Below are 14,896 nucleotides of genomic sequence, written 5' to 3' on the forward strand. Positions count from 1 at the left end.
AATTCTCCTGCCTCAGCCTCCTGAGAGTAGTTGGGATTACAGGTGTGCACCACCACGCCTGGATAATTTTTGTATTTTTAGTAGAGACGGGGTTTTACCATGTTGGTCAGGCTGGTCTCAAACTCCTGACCTCATGATCCACCCGCCTCGGCCTCTCAAAGTGCTGGGATTACAGGCATGAGCCACCGCGCCGGCCCAGGCTTTTAAATACACACACACATAGCTCAAAGTGAGCTTGGCAGAATCAACAGAGTCTTGAAAGGCAATCCTGAAAATTAGCTGGACAGAATCTTATAATGATAATTTAATTTAAGAAGAACAAATAGTACTAATAGATCACGTCTTTATGAGAGTCTATCGTTGTAGGGTTGTTTCTTCATCGTAGTTTTTTTAAGGTATGGAATGTTTTGTTACTTTTTTGTGGAATGTTTTGTTACTTTTTTGTGGAATGTTTTGTTATTTTTTTGGAGTCAGGTAGACCTAACCAAATCTGACTCTACAGCCTACTAACTCTGGGCAAGTTTCACAATCCTTCTGACCCTGTTTGCCCATCTGTAAAATGGGACTGGATACACAGCCTTGCTGCAAGTATTAAATGACTTATGTGTGAAGTGTACAGTACACACTTGGAAAATGGTGGATGTGCAGTAACAACAGCTTATAATAGCAGTCACAAGAAGGACAGTGTGTCCTGGACCGAGAAAGCTCCTTGAGGACTGGGACCAAGTCTGTTTTTTTCGCTACTGTATCCTCAGTGCCTGGCACCATGCAAAGCAAGGGGCAGGTGCTCTGTGAGAATTCATTGAATAAATTCCTGTGGATTGGATTTAAAGCCTAGGAACTTCAGCCCCTTTCTTTGTCCTTCCATGCTATGTTTCCCTGTTCCTGAAATGAGAACAATGTATATGTCCCCAAAGCAGTGTGGTAGCAGATGACTGGCCATCCAAAGCCATTTCCAACCTGCTTCTCCCTTTCCCCAAGGTTGGAAGAGACTACTCACCTTCCTAGCCTTTCACCTAGAATTGGTCAAGTAACACAGTCCTAGGCAGCAAGACATAATATATCTGCTGAAGGTTTCTCGGGGAAGATTTCTCGAGAGGCACTAGAGGAAAAATCTGTTACCCCAGACTACTCTTGTTCCCTTCCTGAGTGTAAAAGTGAATGTGATGCCTGGAGCTGCTGCAGCCATCTTGAGGTTCAAGGGAAAGCCAACAGGATCACTGAGATTCTAATCCAGAGCCAGAGCCACTGGGCCAACACTTTAATAATGTTCACCTCCATATTCCCTGTTATAACTGTGTGTTGCTCTTGCAGCTGAAAGCACTCCCAACTTTTAAAACTAGCATTTCCAAAGTGCATTCTGTGGAAGGGATGTTAACAAGAGATATGAAGTGTGTGGAAGAGAAATTTCTACAGACAAGTAACTTGTTTAATCCTTACAATCACCCCATGAGGTAGAAAATATTGTCCCCGTTCTATATATGAGTAAATTGAACCACAGTTTTGGACTCTGAAGCCAATGATCAACCATTAGGCTACACTGCCCATCTAAATATTATTTTCTATTACATAAAATGCTAAAAGGCCAATTAGATCAGTTTGGAAGACTCTCTAAATAAAGTTAGAGGTGAAAGGAAGAAAAAAGACAATATTTCATTTAAAAAATTGACAAACCAGAGGCCTGGGTGTGCTGGCTCAAGCCTGTAATCTCAGCACTTTGGGAGGCCGAGGTGGGCGGATCACGAGGTCAGGAGATCGAGACCATCTTGGCTAACACGGTGAAACCCCGTCTCTACTAAAAATACAAAAACTTAGCCGGGCGTGGTGGCGGGCACCTGTAGTCCCAGCTACTCAGGAGGCCGAGGCAGGAGAATGGCGTGAACCTAGGAGGCGGAGGTTGCAGTGAGCCAAGATCGTGCCACTGCACTCCAGCCTGGGTGACAGAGAGAGACTCTGTCTCAAAAAAAAAAAAAAAAAAAAAAGGACAAACCAGTCAGTCAGCTATCCCACTAATCAATACTGAGGGCTTAAGATGTTTCAGACTTCAGACTAAGTGCAGGGATGTGCTGTATTATAAATAAAGCCAGGCCAGGCGTGGTGGCTCATGCCTGTAATCCCAGCACTTTGGGAGGCCAAGGTGGGCAGATTGCTTGAGGCCAGGAGTTCGAGACCAGCCTGGGCAATGTGGTAAAAAGCAGTCTCTACTAAAAATGCAAAAATTAGATGGGTATAGGGGCACGCGCCTGTAATCCCAGCTACTGGAGAGGCTGAGGCAAGAGAATCACTTAAACATGGGAGGCGGAGATTGCAGTGCTGAGATTGCACCATTGCACTCCAGCCTGTGTGACAGAGTGAGACCCAGGAGCTTGCAACACGCACCTCAGAGAACATGTTGTGTACGGGCTGAACTGTGCCCTCCTCCCAATTAATATGCTTAGGTCCTAACCCCTAGTATCTCAGAATGTGACACGGCCTTTGAAAAGGTAATTAAGGTAAAATGAGAGGCAAAGAAAAGTTCCATTCAAGAAACGAAGGTACCATAGGGAGTAAGAGGATGTACTGCAGGAAGTTACATTGGTGCTAGATTGAGGGGGGCCACCTTTGCCTAAGGACCATGTGCTTCACTCTATAAGAGCAGGAGGCCTCTGAATGTGAATGCTCAAGCTGGTAGGGATCATGGTGATCATCTGGTCTTCCATCTTAATTTTGTAGATAAGAACACTGGGGCACAGAACAGCTAAATACGTGACTTGCCCAAGGCCACATGGCTAATAAGCCACAGAGTAGCCTTGAATGCTGCCCTCCTGCTATTTTTTCTATAGCAATGGAGAAGAGAAGGGAGGGGAGAAGGAAACAGAGGAAGACCGGAGTAGTGGTGGTCAGAATGAAAAAGAAAAAAGGAATCAAAGTAAGAGGTGGTGCAAAGGGAGCACAACAGGCCTCTGCCTTTGGGAGGCAGGTGGTACAAGGAATGGGGAGGAGTCCCAGGGGATTCTACACTCCAGCCCAGGAGAAGGGTGCTGCCACGTCCAATCCAGCAGCGATGTCATTAAGCACAGGTGCAGCCTGTTCAATTTCTAATCAGAAGAAATAAAATGGGACATGACAAAGGAGAGATGTCTGCTCAGAGCAGAGATTTACCTGCTTGGTTACACCTGCTTTTGAAAACAGGCAGCTACTGGCCCCAGAATGGCAATTCTAGTCCATGTCTCCCTGGAGCTAACAGGCTAATGCCCAGCCAACCTGTCTATCCAGAGAATCCTATCAAGGCACCCCATGGTAGCACACTTGGGGTGTGTTTCAAGATGCCACTTGAAAATGCTGGTTGGGAGAGTCTCACTAAACAGCCAAGTATTATTTTTCTTTTTTGAGACTTAAAAAAATTTCTTGATAAATGCTCAGTGGTCATTAAAGTAGTCCAACCACACACAAACATATCACTGTCTGCTGCTAAGTAGGTAAGAAAAACCATGCATGTCAGAGGCATTTTCCTTTTAGTCACAATTTAAAGGTAGTTCTCCTCCTTTGGCAGCCAGTTTGTGAACTTCCATCTCTGCATGGCTGGTTTTAAAAGCCATTTCAGAAAAATAAAGTGCAAATTAAAGAGGGAAGACAAATGCTCCATCCACCCTCATTTTTAACTTTCAGTACGGAACTCCATGGCTGATTAATTTGTTCTGGGTAAAAGGAGGAGGAGTGCTGGGTGCAGGGGGAGGTAAAGATGTGTGACTGGGACCAGCAGACACCTAAACTGACAGAAACAGGATAAAGGAGCTGCAACCAGAGATAATAGCAACAACACCCACGACCCTCCTCCCAGCTTGGAGAGAAGCTCATGCTCTGAATTAGCCACAATCAGCATGTCATTCCAGCTGCCCAGCTCCCTCCAGTCCTAGGCAACCAGACTTCCCCTCCCCCAGAGAGTATTACACGAGAGTTAAGGATACATACAATATGCTGCATAAGCATTTATGCGGTGGTGTAGTTGGCATCATGATTATGGTCCCCCACAATCATGCCCAGTAAATCGGCAAGAGAAAGTGCTGTGGAGCAGGTAGGGCTGGGGAGTGGCCTCAGGAGAGGCTGGGAGGCTTTTCTGGTGCTACAGGGCTCACTCTCTCAATCAGGTGGCAAATAAACTGACTTAAGCCAACCTTTAACACACAACTGGCCTGGAAGGGCAATGCAGGATGGATGCACCCAACCATCTATCCATCCATTCACCCATCCCACCCATCCACTCACCCACCTATCCATGCACCCATCCGTCATCCATCCCTCCATCTATCTCATCCCATCCCACCCACCCATCATCCATCCATTCACCCATCCCACCCAACCACTCACCCATCTACCCATGCACCCATCCATCATCCATCCATCCATCTATCTCATCCCATCCCCTCCCACCTGCCAACCCACTCACCCATCATCCATCCCTTCACCCCATTCCATCCCATCCCATCCCATCCTATGCCCCATCTACCCACCAGATGAAGAGATTGGAAGGCTGTGCACCAAACCTTAACAGAGCTACCTTCTAATGGTATAATGTTGGGCTAACTCATCCTTCCTTCTTTTCTGACTTGACATTTTAATAACATAACCATACTTTTTTATAAAAACAAAAAAGTAATTTTTACAAATTTTAAAACGTATGATATGTAGCTTTTACCAAACACCCTGCGAGACAAACTAGAATCTTAAGTTTCATATTTTATAACATGACTTATAGAATTGAGCTCCTTTCATTGAAGTTGAGCCTGGTTTTGTGTAAACACATGTTTTGGGAGTAGGTAGATGCTTCTCATCACAGACGTTCGCATCACACAAAGGACTGAACTAATCCAGATAAGTTCTAAGGGCACTTGTCAAATAGTCTAGCTCATCTCCGTGGGGCTGGAAGTCCTGAGAACAGGAATGATGGACATTTATCTGGTCTCATGGGTGACTGAGAGACTTACTTGTCTAGCAGTCCCTTCTGTTTGAGGATGCGGTACACTTCAGCAGAAGTCTGCGGTCCTTGGAGCTTTTGCCCATTCAGCATCTCCTTCTCCAACTCTTCAATGGTCTTAAAAACAAAGGATTATATATTAAAAAAACTATGGTAAAGACTAAAGAATCATGTATTTGTTTAATTTTTAAGTGTTTTTTTCTTTTCTTTTTTTTTTTTTTGGTAGAGAATGGGTCTTGCTATGCTGTGCAGGCTGGCCTCGAACTTGTGGCCTAAAGCAATCCTCCCACCTTGGCCTCCCAAAGTGGTGGGATTACAGGCACGAGCCACCATGCCTGGCCTAGCATCAATTATTTCAAGAGCAGAGTGAGAGAAGAGCTTCAATCCCGTGCTGGAAGCCAAGGAAAGATAAAGACACAAAGATAAAGAACAGAAGAGTAAAGTGAAAAAGCAGCCAGGCAAACAGAACAATCCCAGCAAATAGATGCTGGCATGAAATCTCCCCTGGGCTGCAGCTCACCCCAAGCCAGGAGTCTCAAGTGAGGAAGGAGGGGGTGCGGGAGAGCAGGTGAGGGGCTACCTTCCCAGTTCTGGCAAAGGCCTCGGCCACCCTGCGGTTCCGCCCTCCGTAACAGGTGGTGATCAGGTCGGCCACCCCGCAGCTCTCTAGGAAGGTGGCTGTGGACACTTGGCCTTTGCAGAAGATCCTGGCAAAAGCAATCATTTCCATGAGTCCCAGGCGGATGACGGCCGCTTTGGTGTTGTCTCCACAGCGGAGGCCGTCGCAGAACCCAGCTCCCACAGCTACGATGTTCTGCAAAGGAGATGACAAAGCCCAGATGCCGTTACAGCACCCACCGCGGGTATGGATGCCAGAGGTGGTGGGGGATGCCGAGGCAGGGGCAGACCAGGGACATTGGCTCCATCTTCAAAGTGCTCAATGCAGGGTTCTGCTCTTGTACACCTGGGTGAAACAGATGACGAAAGGAGAGACAGGGCTTCCATATTCCCCTTTCTAGGACAAAGAGTCCATATTTGGGGTCAGCAGTTGAAGAGCATTGGCCAGAAAATCAGAACGGCTGATAGTAGTCTTTGGTTAAATAATGTTTGGACAAACTACTTTACTTTTTGTTTTGTTTTAAATGGAATGCTTTATGCAACCATAACATTCATACAGAAAAGTACACAAATCCTAAGTGCACAGATTGAAGAATTTTCACAAACTGAGCACACCCCCATAGCCAGCACACTGATCAAGGAAAAAAGCACAGCTAGTGCTGCAGGAAGCTCCTGAGACCCCCTTCCAGTCCACCTCCACCACCAAAGGTAACCACTCTCCTCACTTCTCACAGCATAGATGTGTTTTACCTGCCTTTCAACTTTTTGTGAATGGAGTCATACAATATGTAATATTTTATGTGTAGCTTTGTCTTAATTCAACATCGTGTTTGTGAGATTCATCCATATTTTTACATAGAGCACATTTATTTTAATTGCTGCACAGTACTCCATTTTGTGAATATGCTGCAATTTATTTAATTATCTCCTGTCAACTGGCACTGGGGTAGATTCCAGTTTGGGGCCATAACAAATAGTGCTGCCATGGACACCCGGGCACATGCCCTCCGGTGACTATGTGCAGGCAATCCTGTTGGGTATGACCTAGGAACTGAAACACTGGGTCATGAGGCCTGTATGTGTGCAGCTCAAATTCCAGCCTTTTGTTTCATTTAATAATCACCAAATGAGTATTTATGGAGCACTCACTCTTTGCATGGCCTCTGCTAGACACAAGGCAAATGAGACACAGAGCCTGCCTTTTCAGAAGCTGATAATCTGCTATGGGGGCTGGCAATCTAGGCCAACTGCCTGTTTTGTAAATAATGTTTTATGGGAAACCAGCCATACCCATTCATTTACACATCGTCTATGGTTGCAAATTTGAGTAATTGCAACAGAGACCGTATGGTCCACAAGGCCTCTTCTGTCTGGCCCTGATGGAAAACATTTACCAGCCCTGACCTTACAGGAAAAATAAAACGTGTACAAATAACTGTAATGCTCAGCAGAAAATGATATTCCATAAAAGGTACTGAGAATCTGAAATTCCGTTTCAACAGGTATGCACTGAGCCTGTACTGTGTGGGGAGCACCCCACTCAGCCCTGGAGGGACACAGTGATTGCAGGGGCTAGCGGGTGGCAGGGGGAATGCAGGAGCTGAAGATGCTCCCAGGGGAGAGCTGCAAAGATTAGAGTTAGACACAGAGCTTGTCCTCAAGGAGCTGACAATCTGGCTGAGAAAAGAGACACAACAAAGCACATCAAAAGGCAGAGGGGATGGAGTGAACCCGGGAGGCAGAGCTTGCAGTAAGCTGAGATTGCACCACTGCACTCCAGCCTCGGCGAGAGTGAGACTCCGTCTCAAAAAAAAAAAAAAAAAAAAAAAAAAAAAAGGCAGAGGGGAGAGAGTGTGCTGACAAGCAGCAGGAGCCACAAGCTTCCGTTCAAAGCAGGGAAGGCCACATGGAGGAGGTGGCATCTGAGCTGGGCCCAAATAATAAGTAAAAGTCAGATTACCACCTATGACAAGTAACACTTGCACAGTTGCACAGGTGGCAACTCAGTTGGAACTGCAGTTGAGCCCCTGGGTTCCTGGCCCCTTCCACTTTTCCAGCTCCTTCACCAAGACACTCAATGCCCCCCAAAAAGCAAATATCCAACTGTCTAACCACACTAGCAATTCCAGTAATACCTGGTGACTATACAGAGAACTGTGGGAGATTTTAAAACATGCATTAGTTTGGGAAATGAGTTAAAATAAGTGTATTTTAATAAAACCAAGTTTTATAGTGAAAGAATAAGTTTTCTTAAAACATCAGGCCTATAAAATGTGAGGGATGAGGTAAAAAACAGAATGAGCTGGGGAATAAAAATGTCTTCTCTAGTACACAGGCAGTTTTTGATAAAACACATCAAACATAGCATTGATGTGGCCGGGCTCACCATGACAGACTTGGTCATTTAGATACAGCTATTGCTCACCAGAAGACCGAGGCGCAAAGATACTTCACATGAAAAAAACATCCAACTGGGCCTCCTGAAGTTTCAGTCTACTCCCCATAGACCCACAGAACAGAGCCCTCTCTTGCCCTCTCCCACGGGGTGACATGGAATAAAGAGGGCTAGCGAATAAAGGATGGGGATAGGAAGCCCCCCTCCAGTGTCTTCTCTTCCTGAGCAATAATGTGAGAGCTTACTGGGGTTGCTGCTTATGCCTCTCATTGCAGTCAACACAGAAAGGAAAAAGTAGAAAAATTCTCTAAAAATGATGCAGGCAGAGCTGATGAGGAATTGGTCCTAGGAACTGACAGCCTGACCAAGTGCATATGTCATATGTCTTCGTAAGGTACCAACTTGCCTGAACCTGTGAAAGCTTCTCAGCCTCTTCCTGCCACACAGGCTATGCGAACTATAGGTTTCATCAGTTCTCAGACAGCAATCATCTCAAACTTCCACGTGCAGGGACAATGGAAGGGGGCAATTCCTGGCTTACACACTCTCAGCAACAGGCAGCATCAGGGAAGAGGCAAGGCAGAGACCGTGTGAAAGAAGCCTGGAGAGACGCTGGGGGGTCGGGTGGGATCCAGTTCTGCAGCTCTGCTTCTAGAAGGGGTGAGCTGCTGAGTCAGGATGGGACACCCAGAACTTTTAGGATGAGTGCTATGCAGAGGCTAAGAGCAGGGGCCATAAGAACACCTGGGGCTGGGCCCACCTAGGTCTGGATGCCCTTCCCAGCATAGCAGCCAGACTAAGGAGGCTACAAGGACACAGAAGCGGTACATGGCACTGACATCCAGAGAGCCTCTACATCATCACAGTGTGACCTAGGGCCAACCACTCCACCTCTCAGGCCATCTTCACCTCAGATGTAAAATTCAGGGCTTGGACAAGATTTTTCAAGGCCCTTCTGGTATTGACATTCTTTCAGGGAAATTGGTGCAATTGTAGCCTGCACTGGGGCTGCAACCAGTACTGGGGCAACAGATTGACACCTGGGGACATGCAGCGGGGCTGACTGCCGAAGCCCGGAGGCCAGCCCTTGGGTGAGCTGGCCAAGTAGTTTTATTGAAGTTGCCATGCAATGTGGCGAGGCTTAGGCTATTGGCCAACTGGTCAGATTCCTGAAATTGCTCTCTGATGCCCCCTGGACTGTGTCCCGATGTCCCCCTCCATCACAACATGAACCATTCTGAAACTGTTATATGAAAAACCAACCCCAGGAAATATGTATGGGCTGAATGGGAGAGAACATGGACTTCTGTTCAACAAGGGGCTCCTGTCAACAGAGGAGGGGAGGCACTTATTTGTTACGTGCCTTCAGCCAGCCCAGGCTAGTTACACACTGCCTCATCATCATTCCCACAACTCTGAAGTATGTACCTATCCTCCTATTTCCCAACTGGCACAACTGAGGCTCAGAGAGGTTTAGCGGCCTGCTGAGAACACCTCACTGGATGAAGTCTGGATGCGCTCCTGGTGCCTGGCTCTGTAGCCCACTCTGTCCCCTGTGCCTTGCTGCTCCAGTGTGGGAAACCTGCCCTTCCTCCACTCTCGGTCAAAAAGACCCGCCTGACCTTTTGCAATTGGGTGTCAAAGGAGAGTGCCTCCCTGGCCTCCACCAAGGCTTGGGAGGTAAAAAGGTTAGCTTAGGTTGGGCATAATCTCAGCACTTTGGGAGGCTGGGGTGGGTGGATTGCTTGAGCTCAGGAGTTTGAGACCAGCCTGGGCAACATAGTGAAACTCTGTTTCTACTAAAAATACAAAAAATTAGCTGGGTGTGGTGGCACACACCTTTCGTCCCACCTACTTGGGAGGCTGAGGTGGAAGGATCACTTGAGCAGTGAGCCGAGATCATGCCACTGCTCTCCAGCCTGGGTGACCGAGTGAGCCTGTCTCAAAAAAAAAAAAAAAAAAAAAAAAAGTAGCTTAGGAGAAGAAAAGGTAATAAAAAATAGCAACGGCAAACCTTATAGAACTGTTCTAAGAGCTTCATATATTATTACCTCATTTAAACCTCACAACATTGTCACAGGGCAGGTCCTATTATCATGGGAACATGATAGGAAACTGAAGCACACAGAGTAAGGACCTTGCCTGAGAAGATCACGCCACACTGTGCTGCTCTAGGGCCAGTGAGTGAAAGGCACAGAGATGCCACCGCAGAGTCCAGATGAAAACTTTCTAACAGGAAGAGCTGACCCCACCCAACAGGAAAGATTTAGCAGGAGCTCTCTGCAACCAGAGCCACCCAAGCAGGACTGTACGGACAGGCCCTGAGCTCCAAAGCAGTGCTTCCGTGTTGCTGTACTCAGAAAAGCCAGATGAGGGTGCCTGGGTGCTCCCTCACAGCTCCTCTGTGGCCCCTTCAAGTGAGCAGGACATGGGAGTCTAGACCACCCCAAAGCTTCTACTAGAAGCTTTTACTAGACATTTAAACTCCCCACCAGGGGAGATCAGGAGACCTAGTGCAGGGTAAACTCCTTTCTTCTAAGAGGACCCTGGGCTGCCACCCAGTTTAGTCGCCTTATGACAGATCTTGAAATCCTCATTCTCTCCCTCCACCACTTATCACTGTCGAAAGAAAAATAAACATACTGAGCCAGTCAGAGCGTGTTTGAACAGCATCCGAGCAGATGTCCTCTGAGATCGCTCAGATGTGAAAGTTATCATTATCCACTGTGCATTTAAATCTGCTTTAAACTCTTTTGGAGCTAAAAATATCATAATTTTCAGAAAACAGACATGTGTAGCCCTTCCCCATCTCCTGAGTGATGGCAACACTCAGAGGCAATCATCCACTCTCGACTGTACTCTTTCCAGTTCTGAATAGGGGTGGGTTGGATGGGGCTCAATTCCTCTCCCACTTCAACCTTCCCACAAAAAGAATAAAAAACAGGAGAATGAGCCCATGCTACCTGCAGGTTACACAAACATTCTCACCACCCAGCAAGAACTGCCTCCCCGAAACCCAAGTCAGTACTCACTGTTTTCTCTCAGTCCAACAATCCATCCAACTCCTCCTGAGGCTAGCTGCTAAGAGGAGACTGTCTGCAGGGTTTGGCATTACTAAAGGCAAGGTGTCACATATTGTTTGCTGCTGGCCCCTGTCTAAGGCAGCCTGGCTGAGATGTCAAGGAAGGCTGAGGCAGGCCCACACTTGGCCCACCCAGCCGGTCGCACCAATATGAAGCTGCCTTAGCTGGAAGAGCGTTGTCCAATAGAAGTTTCTGCAATGATAGAAATATTTTATATTTGCTCTATCGAATACAGTAGCCATTAGCCAGCCACTGAGTCTTTAAAATGTAGTTACTATGACTCCGAAATGGAATTTTTAGTTTTTAAGAATTTTAATTAATTTGAATGTAAATGTAAATAGTACATACGCCTAGTGGCTAGCATGTCAGATTATGTAGGCCTTGCTCTCACTCACATAAAGGTGCTTTTGGGCGAGCAGTGGCCCTGACTACAGATGAGACCCAAAGCTGGGCATCCCAGTATGGTTTATCACAGCCAAAGCCCTGGAGCAAACCTACATGCCCAGCAATTAGAACTGCAGAACAGCCCCACAAAGGAACACCACCAGCCTGTACCATGGGGTGCTGCTTTATCCCCAATCTATTCTTTCCTTCTACAGTAATAGAGTCTCTTATTTTAATGCAAGTGTATGGCTATCCAGAAAAAAGATCCCCAAAATGATTTTCCAGCCTGCCTTGTAGCTAGTTATGGTCACACCTAGTGTACCCACTGAGATGAAGCCAAGTGACAAGGTTGGCTTTCCAGAACCTTCCTTAAAAGATAGCTGCCACGTGCTCTTTGTCTGTCTTTTTTTTTTTTCTTTCTTTCTTCTTTTTTTAACCTCGCTGCCTGGAAGGTAGATGTGACATTGATGCTCTGGTCACTTTCATAGACCATGAAGACAAGGGCCACACCCTATGCTACCCTATGCCATTCAGTGTTTGTGCTCTCCAAAACCCATGTTGAAATTCGATGGCCACTGTGGCAGTGTTGGGAAGTGGGGCCTAACAGGAAGTGTTTTGGTCATGTGCGTTCTGCCTTCATGAATGGATTGAGGCTTTTCCTTAGAAAAAGGACTCCGGGAGTGGCCCTCTGTTTGCCTCTTCCACTCCTCTGTTGCATGAGGGTCAGCGCTCCTCCCCTCCGGCAGCATTCAAGGTGCCACTTGGAACAGACTGTGCCCTCATGAGATACCAGAACTGCTGGTGCCCGATACTGGATTTCCCAGCCTCCAGAACTGTATGAGCCAACACATTTCTGTTCATTATAAATCACCCAGTCTCAAGTGTTCTGCTATAGCAGCACAAAATGGGCTAAGGCACCCAAGTGAGCTGGAAGAAGCCTGGGTCCCTGCGAATTCTATAGAATAGAACTGTCATATACCTTCTGGATTTTATATGAGAAAGAAAGAAATGTCTACCTTGTTCAGCCAGTACAGTTTGAGCATTCCTAATCTGAAAATCCAAAATCCAAAATGCTCCAAAATCTGAGACTTCTGGAGCACCAACATGATGCTCAAAGGAAATAGTCACTAGAGCATTTTGGATTTCCAAACAGGGATGATGAACTGGTAAGTATAATGCAAATATTCCAAAAAAGAAAAAATCCAAAATCCAAAACACCTCTGGTCACAAGTATTTTGGATAAGAGATACTCAACCTGTATTATTTTGGGTCTCTGTCAATGAAACTTAATCCTGATAAAGAATCTATTAAAAATGATAGCCTTTTGGCCAGAATTGCCATCTTCCAGTAATTTACCAAAATGATGAATACAAAAGGGAAAGAGGAGAGAAGTACCTGACATATGTTCTCTAGGTCTTTTAGAAAGCATGAAGTTGCTCCTTTGGCCACATATATGTGAATCTATCAGAAAGGTGACATTGGCAGGGTATGGTGGCTCAGGTCTATAATCCTAGCACTTTGGGAGGTCAAGGCTGATGGATCACTTGAGTCCAGGAGTTTGAGATCAGACTAGGCAACATGGTGAAACTCTGTCTCCACAAAAAATACAAAAATTAGCCAGGCATGGTGGCGAGCACCTATAATCCCAGCTACTCAGGAGGCTGAGGCGGGAGGATCACTTGAACCCAGGAGGCAGAGGTTGCAGTGAGCTGAGATTGCACCACTGCACTCCAGCCTGGGCAACAGAGTGAGACCCTGTCTCAAAAAAATAAAAAATAAATACATAAGCTAAAAAAACTTTAAAAAAAAAATATGATATTATAGACATCAGGGGAATGGTCGCTGTTCAAAAAGGAATGCCCCACAAGTGTCACCGTGGCTAAACCGGAGGAGTCTACAATGTTACCCAGCATGCTGCTGGCATTGTGGTAAACAAGTTAAGGGCAAGATTCTTGCCAAGAGAATTAATGGGTGTATGGAACATATTAAGCTAAGAGCTGAGATAGCTTCCTGAAACACATGAAGGAAAATGATCAGAAAAAGAAGGAAGCCAAAGAGAAAGGTACCTGGATTAGACTGAAGTACCAGCCTGCTCCACTCAGAGAAGCACACTTTGTGGGAACCAATGGGAAGGAGCCTGAGCTGCTGGGACTTATTCCCTATGAATTCATGCATAATAGGTGTGAAAAATAGGCTAGGTATGATGGCTCATGCATGTAACCCCAGCACTTTGGGAAGCTGAGGCGGGCGGATCACTTGAGGCCAGGAGTTCAAGTAGCTGGGACTACAGGCACATGCCACCATGCCTGACTAATTTTGTTTATTTTTTGTAGAGATGGGGGTCTCGCTGTGTTGTCCAGGCTGGTCTTGAACTTGTGGACCCAAGCAATCTTCCAACCTTGGCCTCCCAAAGTGCTGGGATTACAGGAATGACCCACCACATCCAGCCATTCGTGTATTTTACTTTTTTAACATTAACAATCTTTAGTAGTATTCTCCATACTAGCCAATTACACAATGTACATTACAGATGTAATATATCTGTTAGCCAGCCACAGCCTGGCCAACATGGCAAAACCCTAGCTCTACTAAAAATACAAAAATTAACTGGGTGTGGTGGCGTGCACCTGTAATCCCAGCTACTTGGGAGGTTGAGGCATGAGAATTCCTTGAACCTGGGAGGCAGAGGTTGCAGTAAGCTGAGATCACACCACTGCACTCCAGCCTGGGCAAGACTCTGTCTCAAAAAAAAAAAAAAAGTTGTTAAGAAAAAAAAGACCACTAGACTATTTGAAAACACAGAAAACAATAACATAAATCAGGCGCTGTGGTGCATACCTATAATCCCAGCTACTTGGGAGGCTGAGGCAGGAAAACAGCTTGAGCCAAGGAACGCAAGACCTCTCTCAGAGGGGAAAAAAAAGATAACATAGATTAAACTATATACTTACGATTTTTGTACTTTTCTGTATGAAGTACCTCTTAAAATTTACATTAAAACAAACAAAAATACACCTCCGATCAAAGAAGCCAGACACAAAAGAGAGCATACTGTACAGTTCCACTTATAAAAATCCTAGAAAATGCAAACAATGGCATATAAAAGCAGATCAGTTGGCTGCCCAACTGGAGGCTGGGGTGATGAGGAACCTCAAAGGGACATGTGGAGTTGTTTGGGGATAATGGAAATGTTGTGTACTTTGGTAGTGGTTTTCACGAGTGCATGCACACAACTCTCAAAACCCATGGTATTATAAACTCTAAATAGATGCAGTTTGATTACACGAATTACACTTTTTTTTGGAGACAGAGTCTCACTCTGTTGTCCAGGCTGGATTGCAGTGGCATGATCTTGGCTCACTGCAGCCTCTGCCTCCCAGATTCAAGCGATTCTCGTGCCTCAGCCTCCCGAGTAGCTGGGATTACAGGCACACACCACCATGCCCAGCTAATTTTTGTATT

At 46.0% G+C, this 14,896-nt stretch overlaps 1 protein-coding gene across 1 annotated transcript in view; it reads right to left on the reverse strand.

The window, feature by feature from the left end:
* Positions 1-14,896, reverse strand: part of GPD1L (glycerol-3-phosphate dehydrogenase 1 like) — a gene marked incomplete at its 5' end in the record, with an annotated part of 64,079 nt that overhangs the window by 3,616 nt on the left and 45,567 nt on the right. Inside the window, 2 exon segments of the mRNA NM_001133203.1 lie at positions 4,965-5,071; positions 5,535-5,768. Coding sequence (NP_001126675.1) covers positions 4,965-5,071; positions 5,535-5,768 — 341 coding nt within the window.

Source organism: Pongo abelii, chromosome 2 (assembly GCF_028885655.2).
Source record: "Pongo abelii isolate AG06213 chromosome 2, NHGRI_mPonAbe1-v2.0_pri, whole genome shotgun sequence".
NCBI lineage: Eukaryota > Metazoa > Chordata > Mammalia > Primates > Hominidae > Pongo > Pongo abelii.